This window comes from Caretta caretta, chromosome 20, assembly GCF_965140235.1.
Source record: "Caretta caretta isolate rCarCar2 chromosome 20, rCarCar1.hap1, whole genome shotgun sequence".
NCBI lineage: Eukaryota > Metazoa > Chordata > Testudines > Cheloniidae > Caretta > Caretta caretta.
Genome location: NC_134225.1, coordinates 19,978,846 through 19,997,840, shown reverse-complemented (window position 1 = coordinate 19,997,840; position 18,995 = coordinate 19,978,846). Strand labels below are relative to the sequence as shown.

General features: G+C 50.0%; 1 protein-coding gene across 1 annotated transcript in view; it reads right to left on the bottom strand.

The window, feature by feature from the left end:
• LOC125627805 (complement C3-like) overlaps positions 1–18,995 on the bottom strand; it is a 56,519-nt gene that overhangs the window by 15,725 nt on the left and 21,799 nt on the right. The window contains exons 16-29 of the mRNA XM_075121786.1: positions 17,889–17,960; positions 16,810–17,010; positions 16,087–16,198; positions 12,904–12,989; positions 12,583–12,722; positions 11,627–11,839; positions 10,558–10,624; positions 9,973–10,059; positions 9,024–9,227; positions 7,340–7,415; positions 5,827–5,986; positions 4,196–4,291; positions 2,702–2,852; positions 391–554 (exon numbers count right to left, since the gene is read on the bottom strand). Of these exons, the coding sequence (XP_074977887.1) occupies positions 391–554; positions 2,702–2,852; positions 4,196–4,291; positions 5,827–5,986; positions 7,340–7,415; positions 9,024–9,227; positions 9,973–10,059; positions 10,558–10,624; positions 11,627–11,839; positions 12,583–12,722; positions 12,904–12,989; positions 16,087–16,198; positions 16,810–17,010; positions 17,889–17,960 (1,829 nt within the window). The remainder of the gene's footprint in view (positions 1–390; positions 555–2,701; positions 2,853–4,195; positions 4,292–5,826; positions 5,987–7,339; positions 7,416–9,023; positions 9,228–9,972; positions 10,060–10,557; positions 10,625–11,626; positions 11,840–12,582; positions 12,723–12,903; positions 12,990–16,086; positions 16,199–16,809; positions 17,011–17,888; positions 17,961–18,995) is intronic.

Genomic DNA, 18,995 nt, shown 5'->3' with positions numbered 1-18,995 from the left:
ACCAACGGCCAAAAAACAAACAAATGCTAGAATGAGTCCAGACGCCCATGCGCTTCTGCCCATGAGAAGAGAAGGCCCATTGACTCCCCGGGGACAACTCGCTGTCTTAAAGTGAAGCATGCTTGCACCCATCACCTTGGCAGGATGGAGCCTCAAGTGAGAAGATTCAGTCATGCTCCTATGCTGGTCTCTGCCTTAGGTTAACAATGGCAACGACCTGATAGGTCACGTTGCCCATCTCCCAGGCAATGCAGGATTGGTCTCTACTGGTCATTCTCCAGGGCTTTCTACAATGACTCAAGTGATCGGAATCCCATCTTTTCCGAGGGGAGACCTTCCCACAAAACACAGTCTTGGAAGGATACCCTGGGCTATAAGGATCATACTCACTTGGGTAGATCCATATCCCCCTCCGTAGTAGTTCTGCTCTCTCAGCCATTTGACTATGGGACCGGTCAACTCATACTTCTTCATTTTCAGCAAGGCCAGCAAGGCGTACGAGGTGCCCTCAATGTTGAAGGTGCAGGCGTTTGGCTCTTCCCAGCGATTTCCCTCTAGGCAGCAGCAAAGAAGGCGCGCTAAAGGACTCTTCCCCAGGACATCCACTCATTCTGAGCAGATCTGACTGGGTCATACCATCGCCTGACTCCTTCCCCCAACTTTCTGCACGGATGATTGGTAAGTCAAACCGATTGTTGCCCCTTTCAAGCTGAGCAGCTACCCAATATTTGGGGTCTTAGAGGATTGTTTCAATTACAATGAGGAATTGATCATAGGCCTCAGATACCTTCTCTGCTTTAAACCTGATTGCTTACGAAAATGCAGAGAGAGAAATAAGAGAGCATAAGAGAAACCAACAGCAGGCAACCTCCTTGCTGAGAAATCCCAAAGTCCGCCTCTGAAGTGAGTTCTAGGCCCAACAAGCAATGTCTCTCTGCTTCCTTTCATAATACTTCTCCAGGCTTTCAGCCTGTTTCTGCCTCTAACGCACAGGGTGCAAAATGAACATACTAGCCCCTGCATTTGTAATCAGGGAAACCCCTCAGCCCACATGGCTTAGCTCTTGACCTTGCTGTGTTACATTGTTTTTAGCCGTGTTTACTACAGAAAGAGTCTTGATTGCTCCTTCCGCTGAGTCTGAAAGAGTGCCTGGCACATCCATTAACTTGAACAAGGGCCTGGTCTACACTTAAAACTTTGTTTGTCATAGCTGAGTCACTCAGGGCATGTGAAAAATCTACACACACACACCCTTCCGGAGCGCTATAGCTATGCCAAACTAGCCCCTAGTGTAGACACAGCTAAGTCAATGGAAAAATACTTCCATTCAGCTCGCAATCGTTGATCATGGTGGTGGAGTTCCTACAGAGGTGGAAAACCCCTTCCATCGGTGCAGTCTGCGTCCACAATATGGGGTGATACCAGCATAGTGGCAGCACCATAACTGTGCCACTATAGTCCCTGTACTGTAAACATGGCCAAGTGTAGCGGGGTGAGCACCCGCTCCAGCTCTGAAGGGGTTGGAAAAGTCCTGCAGAGGGCTGGGGCTGGGGAAGGAAGTAAAACCCTGGCTGACCAGGGGAAGTGGCGGCAGCTGGGGCCCATGCCCCAATCAGGGCCCAGCTGGCTCTATGAAGGCTTTGAGCCAGAAGATCCAGGAGAGATTCTCTCTAGCTTGGAGGGAACCTGGCTGCAAGGGCTGAGAAAGTACCTAGAGTGGGAGCAGGGCTGGGGAAGGCCAAGGGAGCCGGGGAGCTTGGGACTAGGAAAGCCCCAGGCTGCAGGCCTGGGAAGACCTATTAGTTAAGGGGGTTGCAGGGGCAGCCACGGGTAGGCAGAGGCAGCAGGTCCAAACCCCGTCTCCTGTGATGACTGGCTTATACTGCAGTCTGCCCCAGGGAGCGGGGGCTAGCTGGTGACTGGCAGTAGCCTAAGACTTAGGCAAGGTGGGGATAGTGGGTAGGGGTTCCCCTGGGAGGGGGAGACCCAGAACTGTGGGGGTACTGCCAGGGGGCAGCACCCAAGACAAGGGCACTGGGGTCCGGGAGGGACACGGGGGCCAGGGGCGGCGAGACACCGGCCTGAAGAGGGCGCTCCAGAGGTTGGATGCTAATTCCCCAAGAGGACCAGCAGGAGGCGCTGCCGGGTGAGTCTGCGCCCTGCGACACCAAGGTCTGTGAATGTTTTGGGATCAAAGACCCACCTGGCACCTTTCAACATAACATTGATATATATAGACAACAGCTTTGTCCTGCCCTGTTTTAACTTTCCCAAACAATGGGGCAAACTCAATTTTCCTTGCGGGTAATATTATTCTATATCCTCTGAAATTCCCCTTTGCTCAGTTACATCCTCTTGACCCACCCTGTTCTCTCTCTTTCTCTTTGGGGTTTACATCCTTTAGATATATATACAGGGCTCTCAGATTCCTCCTGAGGTCAAGTAATACCATATGTTTCTGCCACATCCAGATCTCAGACACATAAGTATAAATCTGGAGTAAGTCCACTCAACCCAGGAGAGTTACTCTGGATTTACACCCAGCCCGATCAATCTCAAATATGGTCAAAAGGAACAAATCTATGCCTGTTATTCATTCCTCATAAATTAGTCCCTCTCCAACCTCCTTTGCTTCTCTTCCCTGAACCCCATCCTGTCTTGGCCACATCTTTCCAGTAGTTGATAAGATGCCTTGATTTACCTTTCGAAACTTTCATGAGTGCCTTCTCGGTGTTCAGTTTCCCCACCATCGCTAAGGCATAGGATGCAAGAGCCACAGTGTAAGGTCTGGTTAGAGACTGGTACCTTTGGGCTAAGTAGTCAGTGGCTTTGCTGATGCTGCCTTCCAAACTCTAGGAGGTGACAAAGAAAACAAAAGAAAATCAAACTCGTGAGTTAGGCTGAGGTTTCGGGTGGTGTTAATGTAACATTAACAGAACCTGGTCGTCGGCGGGTAGGATCGAACCTGAGACCTGCGGAGCTAAATGCATGAGCCTCTACTGCATGAACTAAAAGCCCGAAAGGCTCTAGAGCAGACTCATTAATCTCTCTCTAAGTGGCCTCAGTGTCACTAGATAGGACGGAACACCACACCCAGGAGGTGTCTGGGTTACATTAAGACATTACGAATTCGTGTGGCTTCCAGCTTTATTAAATTTCAGAGTGAATTTTGTGCTGGTGAAAGACAGAAGAGGCAGGAAGGCATGGAAGTGAGATATGTGAGGGCAGCGAAAGGGGACATTTCTGGACCACATGCAGAATGTCATCAGGAGTGAGACCAAAGTCTGTGGCAGGGCCGGCCCTAGCCCAAATGGCGCCCCAGAGCGTCTTTGGCATCCCCCCCCCCATTTGTTAAATTTTTGAATACCTTATTTTTTATTGTATTTGTCGCCCATTTCACAACTTTGATGCACGATTCGCATGCATGATTTATCCACCTCTTCCTATCCCTGCTCCGCCCCCTCCCCTGAGGCCCCACCCTTGCTCTGCCTCTTCCTGCCCCCGCTCCACCGCCTCCCTCAAAGTCCTCACCCCCTGCCAGCTCGCGGCTCCCTCTTCTCTGTCCCCTCCCCTAAGCGCCTCCCGCCAGCCGCTTGCTGATCAGTGGCCAGCCCCAGGGACCTGTCAAACAGCTGATCGACAGCCAGCCAGGGCAGAATCACTGTGGCTGGTGGGTGCTGAGCACCCCCTGGTTTTTTTCCGTGGGTGCTTGAGCCCCAGAGCACCCACAGCATCCGCACCTATGATTCTCTTCATCCCCTCTTTGTACGGGCCCACCACGTCATCTCATCCTCCTCTCTTGCAGCTTTGGTCTGATATCACAGACCAGGGCCAGATTTAGGGGCAGGCAATCCAGGTGACCGCCCGGGGTGCTGGGCTTGGGCGAGGGTGCTGTTTTTGTTGTTAAAGACAAAAGGGAAAATCGAATGTTTGAAGTAAAATGTTTCTGGTATTCCGGATGTCGATTCATTTTTCACTAACTTCCTAGAATGGTCTGGATCTATAAACTTTGTTTCTATAAGCTTAGAAGAAACCATTTTTTAAATTTGCTTATATATGGCATGAATAAATACAGATTTACTAGCTCCTTCCCCAGCAAATTCCACATGCCATGGGGTGTGGTTCATAGGGGATGGAAAGATGGGAAAACCTGGGTATGAACGTTGAAGTGAATCTACAGTGCGGAGATACTCACATTGACTTGATCCTTGCAGATGTCCTTGGCCTCTTCCAATGCAATCAGCACAAAAGCCGTTAAAGAGACATCAGGCTCAGCACCCTTGTACCCTCTCTAAAGAGGAGCAAAGGACAGGCTTGGGATAAGAAAGTCCCCCGAGTACCATGGAAAGAAAGAATTAATCCCAGGCCCTCAGCATAGGAAATTATAGCAGAACACATGCTTCCTAGAAAGCTACCCAAGAATGGACTCTCAGTCATGGCCAGACCTATCGCTGAACCTCCCTTTGGCTAATGAACACCTGTCGTGCAATGGGCCAGGTTCTGATGGCAGTTACTCCTTTGCCAATGTGGAGGAACTCCATCCAAGTCAATAGAGATGCTTCGTATTAAACCAGCGTGAGAGAATTTAGCTCACCAGGCCAGTGCTCAGGTCCCGCCCCAGGCAGCTTCCTGTGCAGTTAATGGATCAAACCCCAGCGACATCAAAGACCAAACTTTGGCCTGTGAATCACCAAGACAGCTGCGCTCCTCTGGGGCAATGCAAATCACTAAGCCCGGGACAAAGCGCATGAGAGGTGAGGACAAGGCATTCTCAGTTGAGAGGCTGGGGAACCGATGCCCAGGGGAGATCAGGCCAGGCCAGAGCCTAAGCGTCTTTAGTAAACGCTGAAAACTATCTCCTTTGGAGATGTCCTTCCACCATGAGAACACTCACATCACTAATCTCACCCCCTTCTATCGAATAAACCCTGACACGGACACCCCCTAAACCCAGACATGGACACCCCCTTCTACCGTAAACCCTAACACTGAGACCCCTAACACAGAGACCCCTTAAACCCAGACACTGTTAGCCCTAAACCCACTGATAGCTAGGGGTGCTGGAACAATTTTTGTAGTGGGGGTGCTGAGAGCCATTGAACCCAACTGTAACCCTGTATATAATGGAAACCACTTCAAGCCAAGGGGTGTTGCCGCACCCCGCACACCCCGAGTTCTAGAACCTCTACTAAACCCTGACACTGAGACCCCTAAACCTCACCACTGATGCCCCCTAAATCCTGACACCGACACCCCCTTCTATACCTTAAACCCTGACACTGAAACCCCCAAACCTCGACACTGACAACCCCTTCTACCCTAAACCCTAACACTGAGACCCCTAAATCCTGACACTGACACCCCTAAAAGCCTGACACCGACACCCCCTTTTAACTAATAAACCCTAACACTGATACGCCCTAAACCCTGGCACCCATAAATCCCAAATGTGACACCCCTAGCTCCAACAATGACCCTCCCTTCCACTCCTAAACCTTGAATAATAACAAAAACAAAAATGATCTACCCCCAGCAGAATGTTTACCCCCAAAAAGGGAGAAGTGCCAAAGACTCCATGAAGTCCACTAAGGACTAAATAGATACAATCTGGCTCATTGGCCTAAATCTCCATTCACTGCTGCCCAGGTAACTGCACTGGGTTTTTCCACTGATGGGAGGGAGAGAGAGAGAGAGAGATCAGTCTGTGTGAGCACAGACTTTGAGATGTAGCCCAGTAAAAGCTCCCTTTGACTTATGAACCAACAAGTTGCTGTGATGATTGAGGTGGGTAGTGATTGATGTGTAAAAGTCAAAGGAAACATGTACAACCATTTCTCCGTGGATTACGGGGGCATCTTCTTGGAAGACCCCATCTGGTTTCTGCTTTTCCAGGATCAGCCATTTCACCGCCCCACAGATAACTTGGTTTTCAATGGACACCAGTTTTTTAGCCATGGCAAAGACCTTTGCCACGTACGCCGTCAGCCTGAGGGCAGAATCAATCACATCACGGTCACTCCTGCCTTCCCAGAATTGCCCTCAGTGTGGAAGCTGGACCGTCTGCACTCAGGTATGAGTTGAGACGTTTCACAGCAGTAAATGGAGGGAGGTTCATGTGGGTCAGTTTATGGTAACCTGAGTGAGCATGGAGCTCGGGAAAATGTCACTGCTTGTCCGGGAAAGCGCATCCAGACACTGCTCCCTATTACGGCTGGCTCTGCTTGAGATGTGCCGAGCTCTCGCCGCCTGCAGTGGTATGACCAGGATGGTGGGGATGGGGGCCCGCTGTGGACAGCTGGACACTGGGAACTGGACTGGAGCGTCATCAAACTCAACTTCACACAACCCAGTGAACAGCCGTCAAGATGGTAATGGTTACTCTGAGCCAGCTACAAAGTAACCAGCTAAAAGTGAAAGGACCTGTAGTTCATTACTAAGGCTGGGAATCTGTCACGGAGTTCGCGGATTCCGTGACTTTCCATGAATTCCACAGCTGCAGCGGCTGGTGTGGCTAGTCCCGGGGACTGCCCGAGCAGCAGCAGGGGCCACCCTGGGGGCAGTCTGAGCAGCGGCTGCAGCTGCAGCCTGGGGGCAGCCCTGGAGGTTGTTGGAGAGCAGTCCCCAGGGGCCTCAGAACGGTGGGTGGCCGGATGCAGTCAGCCCCCACTGCCGGAGCAGGAGCCAGCTGCCATCCCCCAGAGATCCCGCAGAGCAATGGTGCCCCAAGGACCCCCGGAGACGCAGTACCTCGGAGACCTCCAGAGCAGCGGCGTACTAGGAGCAGCTAAGAATTAGGGGTGTGACACCCTGAAGGGGTATTTTTAGTAAAAGTCATGGACAGGTCACGGGCCGTGAATTTTTGTTTATTGCCTGTGGCTTGTCCATGACTTTTACTAAAAATACCCGTGACTAAATCTTCGCCTTATTCATCACCAATCCCTCAGGCCGTCCGCTTGCCCACACTGAACTGTCACTGAAATCACTAGGGGCCACATTAACAAGGCATTTAGGCACCTAAAGATGAAAATAGGCACCCAGCGGGATTTACAGAAGTGCCTAAGTGAGTTAGGCACTGAACTCTGATTGACTTTCAAAGGGAATTAAGCCCCTACTCTGCTTAGGTGCTTTTGTAAATCCTGCCAGGTGCCTAGCTCATCTTTGGGAGTCTTTCCATTGCCATCTGTGGGAGTTGGTTTGGGTACTTTTTCCCTGTTGTGTGTGTTAACCTTTGCCCTCTGGTTTTGGGCGGGAGACTGACTTGCTCTGGCTCACATATTGCATGTGTAGGGTCAGGCTAACGCTGATCAAGAAGGTGCATTAGAAAACCCACTGTCCTCACCAAGTGCTTGCTGGCCGGTTTTTGAAAGCGGCGTATGAGAAGTCGGGTTTTTTGTAAACCATCTGCTGCGTGTAACCTAAAACAGAGAGCGTACGAAGGAGCTATGCAATGTCTGGCGAGCTTCTAATGAGGACTTTACATGCGTAAGGCAAACGAAGTCAGAGCTGTGACCCCTGCTGCTGCGTCTGAGTTGTGTGGCTCCCCCTTTTTCTGCAGGCGTCTCTCAGGAGGGACACAGCACAGCAACTCAAGGGAAGCAAAGGCAGAAAGATGTCTGGTGGTGAAGCCAGTTGGCATGGGCACTGCCCCATTCCTCACCCGCATGAATCCTCCCTCCAGCGTGGGAGTGGGGCCAAGTGATTACGGTATATGGGGATCTGGGAGGCAGGATGCCTGGGTTCTATACCAGGCTCCAGGAGGGGAGGGTGGGTTAGTTTTTGGAGCAAGGTGCTGTGAGTCAGGACTCCTGGGTTCAGTTCTCAGTTCTGTCACTCACTGCGTGACGTGATGTTGTGCAAGTCACTTTCTGCCTCAGTTTCCCCATATTGTAAAAGCTTAAGGGATGGGATGTTTGTAGTTCAGACTCCACACCTAATTTAGGCAGCCCACAAGGGGGCCACAAGGGGACTGTGGTGTAGTGAAAGGGACACCTGTTGAAACCTACCAAGTTCTCTCAATGGTCATGAGTTTCTCTATCCTTCCTCGCTACCAAGTGCCAACCTGAAACGGATTTGAATGTGGGTGAATGGCCTCCACCCCACGACCATCCCATCCCCCGCATAACACCCATAGTCCAGCAATGAACTGGAGGCCAAAAGCCCAGCAGGACTGAAAACGGGGTTGGGCGTTTGTCTGCATAGGAAGGTCTATTCAGAGCTATAATGACTCATGCCAATGTAGACTGGTGGAGGGATATTAAACTTCATGCTTCAGGTCTCAAACCAACCTCTAAAGGGAGTAGGAGACCTAAAGTGGAAGGCAGATTCTCTCTCTATTTTAGGTGCCTATCTGGCCCCATTCCCATAGTACCAGGGTGCCTCACAATCTGCAATGTAACTACCAGAGGCACCAGGGGGGCATGGCCCCTCCCACTTTTTTCCTGCATTCTTGGTGAGTGACGGGGAGGAGGGGACAGAGAGGAGTGAGTAGCAGAACGGGGGCCGGAAGCGATGGAGCAAGGGCAAGGCTTCAGGGGGAAGAGGCCTAGTGGGATGGGGCCTCGGGGAGGAGTGTGGGTGGGGCAGAGCAGGGGCAGGGCTTCGTGGGGAAGGGCAGAGCGGGGGCAGGGCCACAATCCGGGTGCCGGTGGGAGTTTGCGGAGTTCCTGCCGTCTATCCTCACAACCCCCTTGTGCAGCAGGGCACTGCAACACTCCCCCTTTGCAGAGGCGGAAATGGAGTGACAGAGAGATTAGGTGACTTGCCCAACATAACCCCAGAAGTCTGTGGCAGAGCAGGGAACTGAACTGGTGTCTCCTGTGTGCCAGGCTAGCTGCCTGATCCCTGGACTCTCTATCTATTGCCCAATGTGCTTAACATGAGGTTTCTGAAGCGCTTGGTACTGGCCACTTTCCGAGACAGGCTACTGGGCTAGAGGGACCTCAGGGCCGGTCCTGTGCGGCAGTTCCTGTGTCCCTAACGCGAGCCTGAAGAGGGATTTGCTGTCTGGCATAAGAAGTACTTACCATGCATGATCAACTTGATGGCTTCTGCCCTGCGTTCCACTCCGATCTTTTCCCACTGCTCGGTGCTGTCCAGGTAGATGGTGGCGATGACGGGGGAGGTCATGCCGATCATGTTCTGTTCCCCGCAGCCAGACGGCGTCACAATGAGGTGCTTCAGGTTGGCCCCGTCGATGGAGTTTTCGACAATGGTTGTCACGGGGTTTCCTGGCCAGGAAATAACGTGGCATGAATTCAAGCACAGAGAGCAGGTGCTGGTGGGGACAGAGAGACAGACAGACCTCTCTGCGGGCAGTGGCGGATTGAGAGCTCAATCCATGGGCTGAGCACACCCAAAACCCATGAAGGTCAGATCCTAACCCAGCAACAATTGATCTGGGTCCTGTGTGCTGACAAGGTACCCCGCACTACTCTGAGCATTTCTCACCAATCCCTCCTAGGCTATTTCACTCCAGCCCTGCCAGCGGTGGGGATAGAACCTGGACACTCCTATTCTGAAAGCAACAGCCCTTGCTGGTTGAGCTAAATGGGGGCAAAGGAAGGGCTATTATCCACATTTTACAGCTGGGGAGCTGAAGCTCAGACAGGCTAAGGGAGCTGCCCAAAGTCACCAGGGACGTCTGTGGAAGAGCAAGGTCTTGAACTCAGGCTTCCCAAATACTAAGCTAGGGCTCAAACCACTAGGCCATCCTGTCCAAAGACATAGGCTACTCTCTGGGTGCTCCTTATTTCTGTGCACCTGTCTCTCCTATGAGCACCTTGCTTAGCCACACGCCGACAGTGACTTTGATGTATCTTGACCATTAATGCTCGATAGTGCACGTAGACAGTTGTAACAGAACCAAGTGGGTAATCGGTCTACCTCCTGCGAGTGTGGCTACCAGAGAAGAATTCATTGCTCCCTTCGCTCTGTTTCTAAAGCATAAAACACTTCCAGATCAGAGGCCCTTGCCTTGGATTCTGACTTTGGTCTCCGATTCTGTGTCTGGAACAATGTCATCTATATCTGCCGCTTTCACCCTCACTTCCTGGACTCCCCCTGAAAAGGAAGGACAAGGAGAAGAGACAGTGAAATGCCATCCGTCCAGCTGGCTGAGCTTTGCTGCCGGTTCTTGAGTAATACTCTACAACGCTCAGAGAACCCTGCACAATCCACTGATGTGCTAGGGCAAAGGGAGGGAGGGGGCAGCTGAGATGGGAATCAGGAAACTGTGAATACGGGGCAGGCAGAGGTGGCTGCTTTTCAGTGGCAGCTGAATTGCTCTGCATATTGCTGATTCCCGTCTTCCGAGATGAGCCTGATTTTGACCTCCATCTCAGCCAACATGAAACCAATCCCTCTGAAATCTCCCACGGACAATCGAAAGCCAGGATAGAATTTTTCAGGGACGTTTGCTGCAGATTCAATTAAGGGTTTGGGTTAGATACAAGGACTCCAAAAAACAGAGATGGCCTTACTTAGATATAGACTGTGGAATTCTTTGAGACCTTCAGGATGAAAGGCCTCACGTAAAGGCAAAGCAGTGCGGCTACTCACCTACTCCTTTCGCAGATGGATCCAATACGACAGATGTAATTGTTTTGGTCATCCTCATCCCTTCAGGCTAGACAGGAATGACAAGAGCATAGGAAGCACAGTAGCGTTCAGAGACAATGAAGAGCAGTAGGAAAAGGTGAGCGACTTGCTGATCTTGTGATCAGCGTGAATCAGCAGTGGCTCCACTGGAAGTCAGCGGTCAAGTGAAACTGAGATCAGGCTCCGACCCAATAAGTCTGGAATCTGACCTCAACTTCAGGCAGCCTCCCCTTTTGTTCTGGATCCTCATTAGGATGCATCCAAGAAGTCCCTAGGCCAAATTCATCCTTAGCGTAATACCACTGATTCCAGCACAGATGAACGGCAGGAATTTTTTGCCAGAAGCTGGGAATGAGTGACAGGGAATGGATAGCTTGATGATTATCTGTTTTGTTCATTCCCTCTGGGGCATCTAGCAATAGCCACTGTCGGAAGACGGGATACTGGGCTAGATGGACCTTTGGTCTGACCCAGTATGGCCGTTCTTATGTTCTTATGAACCTGGCCAACGGAGTCGGGCAGGGCGAGGAAGTGAGAAGCTCAATTTGTGCCATCGTTGCTCTGTGTCCTCCCTGAAGGACTTTTCTACTCCCTGATCTTCAGTGGAGGATCTTCCTCTCACCCAGCCTAGCAGTGGTCTCCTGGGGCAGGCCAATGGGACACCCTTCACAACCCACCAATGCTGCTCCTTTGCTTGGCTCTCTCTGCTGAGTGAGATGAGGTTCTCCCTGGGTGCACTGAATCTGCATTGATTCCAGCACCTGCTGGTCCAAGGAGCAAGACCCTGGGCCTGAGGAACTGAACCTAGGTCTTTTACGTGAAGACTCAGAGGATCGAGTGCAAGATAACCAGGCCAGCCCCAGCCCTGCTGTATTTGCCACAGAGGAGGGGAGGAAGTGGGATGAGGATAGAGATGCAGGGTGTTAATTTAACAGGTTAAATTAACAGCACTGATTCTAGAAGCCAGCCAATCTGGCCTCCAGCCTCTTGCCCTCCAGCAGACATCACATCCCCATCACCTGATACCTACCACAACCTTCAGTTTCTTCTTCACACCATCAGACACAAAACTGCCCCACACCGCTGCCTTGACCTCAATGTCGTGAGATCCCAGCTGCAATGGGACAATCACTAATGGCACGGCCAGGGAGGACTTGGCTTTGATGTCAAGGATCTGCCGGTATTTAGCCTTGGAAGTGGATGCGCTGCAGACAACTGGGTTATACAGCAGCTCTAGCCGGACCTGAGAAGAGAACAGAGATTCGTGAGCAGGCAGTCTGCACATCATGACACTGTAGGGCACTGATCCAAAACATACCCTCTGACTGGAGTTTGCCTTTAATCTTAATAAACAACAGACAGGACTGTACTTATAAAGCATATGACTGTATCCTGACCTCCTTCCTGAGAGGCCCTTCAGGACTGCCCCCCTCCCAGTCCTGTCCTGCCTCAGAGAGGACCTCAGTCTGTGGTGTTCCTAAGTGAAAGTAATGAGACCCACCTGGTCTGGCTACCGGTGTGAGTCAACAGAAAGCTCCAAACCTGGTACCTACTCACAGATTTGAGGCCCAGGCAGAGAAGAGTGGCAGCCAGAAGGGTATTTTTTTATCTCCCTCTATATCATGCAATCTTGCTAGAACCTGGGAATAGCAACAGGGGATGGATCACTTGATGATTACTTATTCTGTTCATTCCTTCTGAAGCACCTGGCATTGGTCGCTGTCAGAAGACAGGATACTGGGCTAGATGGACCATTGGTCTGACCCAGTATGGCCGCTCTTATGGTCTTAACTGGGTGGATTCCATAGCCCTGATCCTGCAAGGTGCTGAGCACCCAACAAGGTCAATGGGAGACAAGGGTGTCCAGCCCCAAAGGGATCAGGCCCTAGAAGGAGAAGCCTTCCACCATTTTATGTTGGTTTGGCTGTCTGTCAAAGACTTGACACCTCAGGTCAATTGCAGAGCCCCATGAGGCAGTGAGCTTACCTTAATTGTTCGGTCCCGATAGTTGTAGAGAATAGCCCGGATTTCCACCTGCTCATTCCTCACTACAGAGTAGGGCAGCCGGAGGTCAATGAAAAAATCTTTCATTACTGTTATCTCATAGGGGTCAGCCACACAGAGCCCTGCAATGGGGAAAGACCCAGGGTCAGAGACAGGGGGGCTTATTCTTTAGTCCTGAAATGTGTCTGCTGTCTCCTCAATTGTTCCATGTGACTGTGACGTGTCCAAGGCCCATTGTGGCCTGGGGTCTTTTCCCCATTGGCTTTTCTGCCTGTTCTCTGGATAGTTCGTGGTGTTCCTCACCTTTGGACTCTGAAAGGCTCACAGCCAGGACTTCCCAGGTGGTGATGGAATCCTTCAGGAAAATAGGCACCGTCTTGGAAGAAATTCTACATGGAAAGAGAAAGACAGTCTTTTACAGAAGGATGGAGCTAGGAGTCATGGACATTCCCCAACTAAAGGTGTAGATCCTCCTATCTTAGGATTGAGGTCCATGGTAAAGCCTTCACCCACCCACTGAACTATAGAGCCATCTTTGGGGAGGAACTCAGCGGTCCACGTTGTGCACCAGCCACAGGACACAACCTGTTTTAAAGCTCTCAAGGGTAGGGATATTAATTCTAGTGTCCCGGTCTAATCCAAGGAGGTGAATTGTATTTCATTCCAGTGGAGAGGGGCCTGGCCCAGCACTTCATTTATCAATTTAACCCAAAAAAAAAAAGTTCTCCCATCCAATTAGAAAGCACCGTCAATATCATGTGACTCAGCAACCTAATAACACACGCTGAATAACAAACAGAATGAGGAACAGTTCCCAAACAGGAGAAAAGGCTAACGCTATACAGCCAGACACCTACATCCATATTCTAGCACCTTAATCAGCAGCCTGGTTTTTCATTAGGGCTGAAGCCAGGGGATACCACTGGCTGCTCAGTGCCTCTGGAAGTTGGGCCAGTTCTTTTAGTGGGCTCAAAACTGAGCCTAAATGTGGGCTCAAAACTGGAGAAACTGAATGAAATTCTCTGGTCTCTGTTATACAGAAGGTGAGACTAGGTGATCTAAGGGCCCTTCTCGCTTTAAAATGTAGGAGTGATTCTATGAATATGGATCAGCTCCTGAATGCTGGCCCTAAATCATGACAAATTGCCATGAGTTGGTTGAGTTCAGGATCCTGACACAGGGAAGAAAGGTAAGCAGCAGAATACAGACCCTGGACTTCAGGAAAGCAGACTTCGACTCTCTCAGGGAACAGATGGGTAGGATCCCCTGGGGGACTAACATGAAGGGGAAAGGAGTCCAGGAGAGCTGGCTGTATTTCAAGGAATCCCTGTTGAGGTTACAGGGACAAACCATCCCGATGTGTCGAAAGAATAGTAAATATGGCAGACGACCAGCTTGGCTTAATGGTGAAATCCTAGCGGACCTTAAACATAAAAAAGAAGCTTACAAGAAGTGGAAGGTTGGACATATGACCAGGGAAGAGTATAAAAATATTGCTCGGGCATGTAGGAATGAAATCAGGAGGGCCAAATCGCACCTGGAGCTGCAGCTAGCGAGAGATGTTAAGAGTAACAAGAAGAGTTTCTTCAGGTATGTTGGCAACAAGAAGAAAGCCAAGGAAAGTGCGGGCCCCTTTCTGAATGAGGGAGGCAACCTAGTGACAGAGGATGTGGAAAAAGCTAATGTACTCAATGCTTTTTTTGCCTCTGTCTTCACTAACAAGGACAGCTCCCAGACTGCTGCGCTGGGCATCACAACATGGGGAATAGATGGCCAGCCCTCTGTGGAGAAAGAGGTGGTTAGGGACTATTTAGAAAAGCTGGACGTGCACAAGTCCATGGGGCCGGACGAGTTGCATCCGAGAGTGCTAAAGGAACTAGCGGCTGTGATTGCAGAGCCATTGGCCATTATCTTTGAAAACTCGTGGCGAACGGGGGAAGTCCCGGATGACTGGAAAAAGGCTAATGTAGTGCCAATCTTTAAAAAAGGGAAGAAGGAGGATCCTGGGAACTACAGGCCAGTCAGCCTCACTTCAGTCCCCGGAAAAATCATGGAGCAGGTCCTCAAAGAATCAATCCTGAAGCACTTACATGAGAGGAAAGTGATCAGGAACAGTCAGCATGGATTCACCAAGGGAAGGTCATGCCTGACTAATCTAATCGCCTTCTATGATGAGATTACTGGTTCTGTGGATGAAGGGAAAGCAGTGGATGTATTGTTTCTTGACTTTAGCAAAGCTTTTGACACGGTCTCCCACAGTATTCTTGTCAGCAAGTTAAAGAAGTATGGGCTGGATGAATGCGCTATAAGGTGGGTAGAAAGCTGGCTAGATTGTTGGGCTCAACGGGTAGTGATCAATGGCTCCATGTCTAGTTGGCAGCCGGTGTCAAGTGGAGTGCCCCAGGGGTTGGTCCTGGGGCCGGTTTTGTTCAATATCTTCATAAATGATCTGGAGGATCGTGTGGATTGCACTCTCAGCAAATTTGCGGATGATACCAAACTGGGAGGAGTGGTAGATACGCTGGAGGGCAGGGATAGGATACAGAGGGACCTAGTCAAATTGGAGGATTGGACCAAAAGAAATCTGATGAGGTTCAATTAGGATAAGTGCAGGGTCCAGCACTTAGGACGGAAGAACCCAATGCACAGCTACAGACTAGGGTCCAAATGGCTAGGCAGCAGTTCTGCGGAAAAGGACCTGGGGTGACAGTGGACGAGAAGCTGGATGTGAGTCAGCAGTGTGCCCTTGTTGCCAAGAAAGCCAATGGCATTTTGGGATGTATAAGTAGGGGCATAGCGAGCAGATCGAGGGACGTGATCATCCCCCTCTATTCGACATTGGTGAGGCCTCATCTGGAGGACTGTGTCCAGTTTTGGGCCCCACACTACAAGAAGGATGTGGATAAATTGGAAAGAGTCCAGCGAAGGGCAACAAAAATGATTAGGGGTCTGGAACACATGACTTATGAGGAGAGGCTGAGGGAACTGGGATTGTTTAGTCTGCAGAAGAGAAGAATGAGGGGGGATTTGATAGCTGCTTTCAACTACCTGAGAGGATGGTTCTAGACTATTCTCAGTGGTAGAAGAGGACAGGACAAGGAGTAATGGTCTCAAGTTGCAGTGGGGGTGGTTTAGGTTGGATATTAGGAAAAACTTTTTCACGAGGAGGGTGGTGAAACACTGGAGTGCGTTGCCTAGGGAGGTGGTGGAATCTCCTTCCTTAGAAGTTTTTAAGGTCAGGCTTGACAAAGCCCGGGATGGGATGATTTAATTGGGGATTGGTCCTGCTTTTGAGCAGGGGGTTGGACTAGATGACCTCCTGAGGTCCCTTCCAACCCTGATATTCTATGATACTATGAAATTCTTCAGCCGGCTCCACTGGGGATCTTGTTGGTGGAAAGATACTGACTTCAGTGGGAGCTATACCATACCACGTCTGAATGTGGCCCTTTGATGAATGGGAGTGGTACGGCCACATGCTCTTACCCCAGTTCATTTGGTCGCTCAATCAGCTGCTCCACTTGCCACAGCCAGCTCTCTGGAAACTGGCTCCTTGAGGTGATATCTTCGTCAGACATGAAATCTTCATCCAAGTCACCTGGAAAATCAAATCACAGACCATCTGGCTCTGCTGGGATCTTGATTGGGATGGGGCAAACCTGAAAGGATTCGGGGGTTGGCCTGCTCTATAAATGGCCTGAAAGCATCCGTGATTTGACCTATGTTGCCAAGTTTAGATGCAGCCAGCCCAGAAAAGCATGAACTGGAGTTTGGCTTCTTCTCCTCTCCATGCCTGCCTTGCTGTTTCCCCATGAGCTAGCCTTTTCTGGGCTCCTATAACACTGGTATAAGCCACTGGCTCAGTGCTACATGTGTGCCCTCTAGTGGATATTCTGCAAAGGGTAAGAGCCTACTACTATTCTTAGCTAGGGGAGTTACCCCTTTAGCTCAAGTGGTAGAGGACTGTGCTTTAGAAACAAAGGTTAAACCTCGGCGGCGACCTGTGAAGAGGTTATTACCCTGACTCATCTGGGTCCCCATATCAACATGGTGCAACACTAACAGGATTGCTTCCACTGCATTCATGTTCATCTCCTACCTGGGGGATCTGTGAACATGCGCAGGGTTGGTTCATGTGGCGTGGTCTTATTTCTCTAACCGTTCACCCAGCCTTGCTCCTCTGAGTAACATTGAAACCCTAGTACTTGCTTCTTGCAAGTTCCAGGTGGAGCTCCCGTTGCATCTTGTCCCGTATGGTCTTGATATAATTGCAGCAGTCGAGAAAGGTCTTCTTGCATTCATCCGTATCCAGGATGTACTCAACCCGCTTCTCACAGGTGTGCCCCATGGGGTTCTCGTACATCCCGTCTTCGCAGCATTTCTTCAGCTTCCGATCGTAGTAATCTGCCGCTGAAATGTAAAAGCCAGAAGGTCATTCCTACCAAGCTTCTTCTAGTCCGCTCTCTCTCTCTCTCTCTCTCTCTCTCTCTCATTAATTTACTACTAGACTTGGCCAAAGAAGGAACATAGGAACTAGCATTCTGCTCTGTCTAATCCAGTATCTTGTCTCTAACAGTCACTAGCACCAACAGCTTCAGAGAGAGGTGCAAGAAACCCCATAGTGGAATAACCTGCCCATGGAGAAGTTTCTTCCTGACCCCAGTTAGAAGTTGGCTCATGCCCTGAAGCATGAGGATGTATAGCTCTTCTTTAAAAATCCTATCCTATGGAATGGTGAACATCTCTTCCTTTTCCATGTAAATGGCTCATCCTTTTTTTGAATCCTGCTAGGCTCTTGGCCTCAGTACAATCCTGTGATGGTGAGTACTGTGGGTTAATTATGCATTGTGTATGAAAATAGTTCCTTTTATAAATTCGTAATAAGAAACCATTCAGTTGTGTTGAGTGTCTCCTTGTGTTTAAATGGGTAATTAACAATGTACCTGTTGTTGTTATTTGAATTGTAGTAGCACTTTGGGTCCACAGTCATGGCCCAAAACCCCACTGTGTTGGGTGCTGTACCAACACAGAACAGAGAGACGGTCCGTGCCCCAAAGAGCAATTTACCATTCATTATTTTCTACACCTCTATCGCATCCCCTCTATAAATTTATCAGTTCCAATCTCTCCTCATATGGAAGTCTGTCCAAACTCCCCCGTCTCCTGTTACAGGAAATGCAGCTGGCAGGAGGCTGTAGCAGGGTGAAACTGGTCATGTAAGGGAATCACATTCCTGATTTGCATGCTTGCTTTGATCAAGGATAGCAAACCCCTTGATTAGTACCTACTTTTGATTGCCTTATACTCAATGAGCTGAACGGAGCGACGCCGGCGTTTTGCTGGCTGGGGACACTCTGGATCTGCAGAAGGAAGTGAGAAACACAAAATAAAAACCCACCCATCGAGTGAGGCCCTCCACTCAACTTGATGCCATTTCTCTGTCTGGTTGTAACATGGTAACATTTGAACACCGAATCCGGTCAGTTCCCAAATTTCTGAGAATGGTCTAGGCCTCAATGAGCGGAACCCCGTTGATTTAGGGGCAAATCAGAAAACCAGAAAAGCCAGTTTGGCACTTAACATATTGCTCCTTCCTGTCTGGCTGGGAGCCACAGAAGAGCTGTTGGGCAGATGCTCAGCCAGCCAGGGCAACCAGAAGGAGAGGAGAGTGAAGCAGGCTTCATTCCTCCCTCCCTCCTCATGTGCTGCCCCCAAAAGCTTGCAGCCTGGGGCAGAGAGAGCAGAGAGCATCTTCCTTTCCAAATGCAAACAGATGGACATCGTACCAAAAGGACTGAAGGTAAAAAATCCATTACAATCTACATACCACACAGACTATGCTGACAGCTTGTGCCACACGCTCTCAAAGAAACTGCGGAATCACCTGATCAACATCCTCTACAGCAAACAGGGAAAGATTAAGAATGAGCTCTCAAAAATAGATACTCTCATAAAAAACCAACCTTCCACACAAACTTCCTCGTGGCTGGATTTTACTAAAACTAGACAAGCCATTTACAACGCACACTTTGCTTCTCTACAAAAGAAAAAGGACACTAAACTTTCTAAACTACTACATGCTACAAGGGGCCACAGCAATGGTTCCCTCAACCCACCTAGCAATATTGTTAACCTATCCAACTATACTCTCAGCCCAGCAGAAGCAGCTGTCCTATCTCAGGGCCTCTCCTTCTGCCCCTCCACCCCCACGAACATGATACAGTTCTGTGGTGACCTAGAATCCTATTTTCGACGTCTCCGACTCAAGGAATATTTCCAAAATACCTCTGAACAACATACTAATCCACAGAGGCCTCCTACCAACACTACAAAAAGAAGGATTCTAGGTGGACTCCTCCTGAAGGTCGAAACAGCAGACTGGACTTCTACATAGA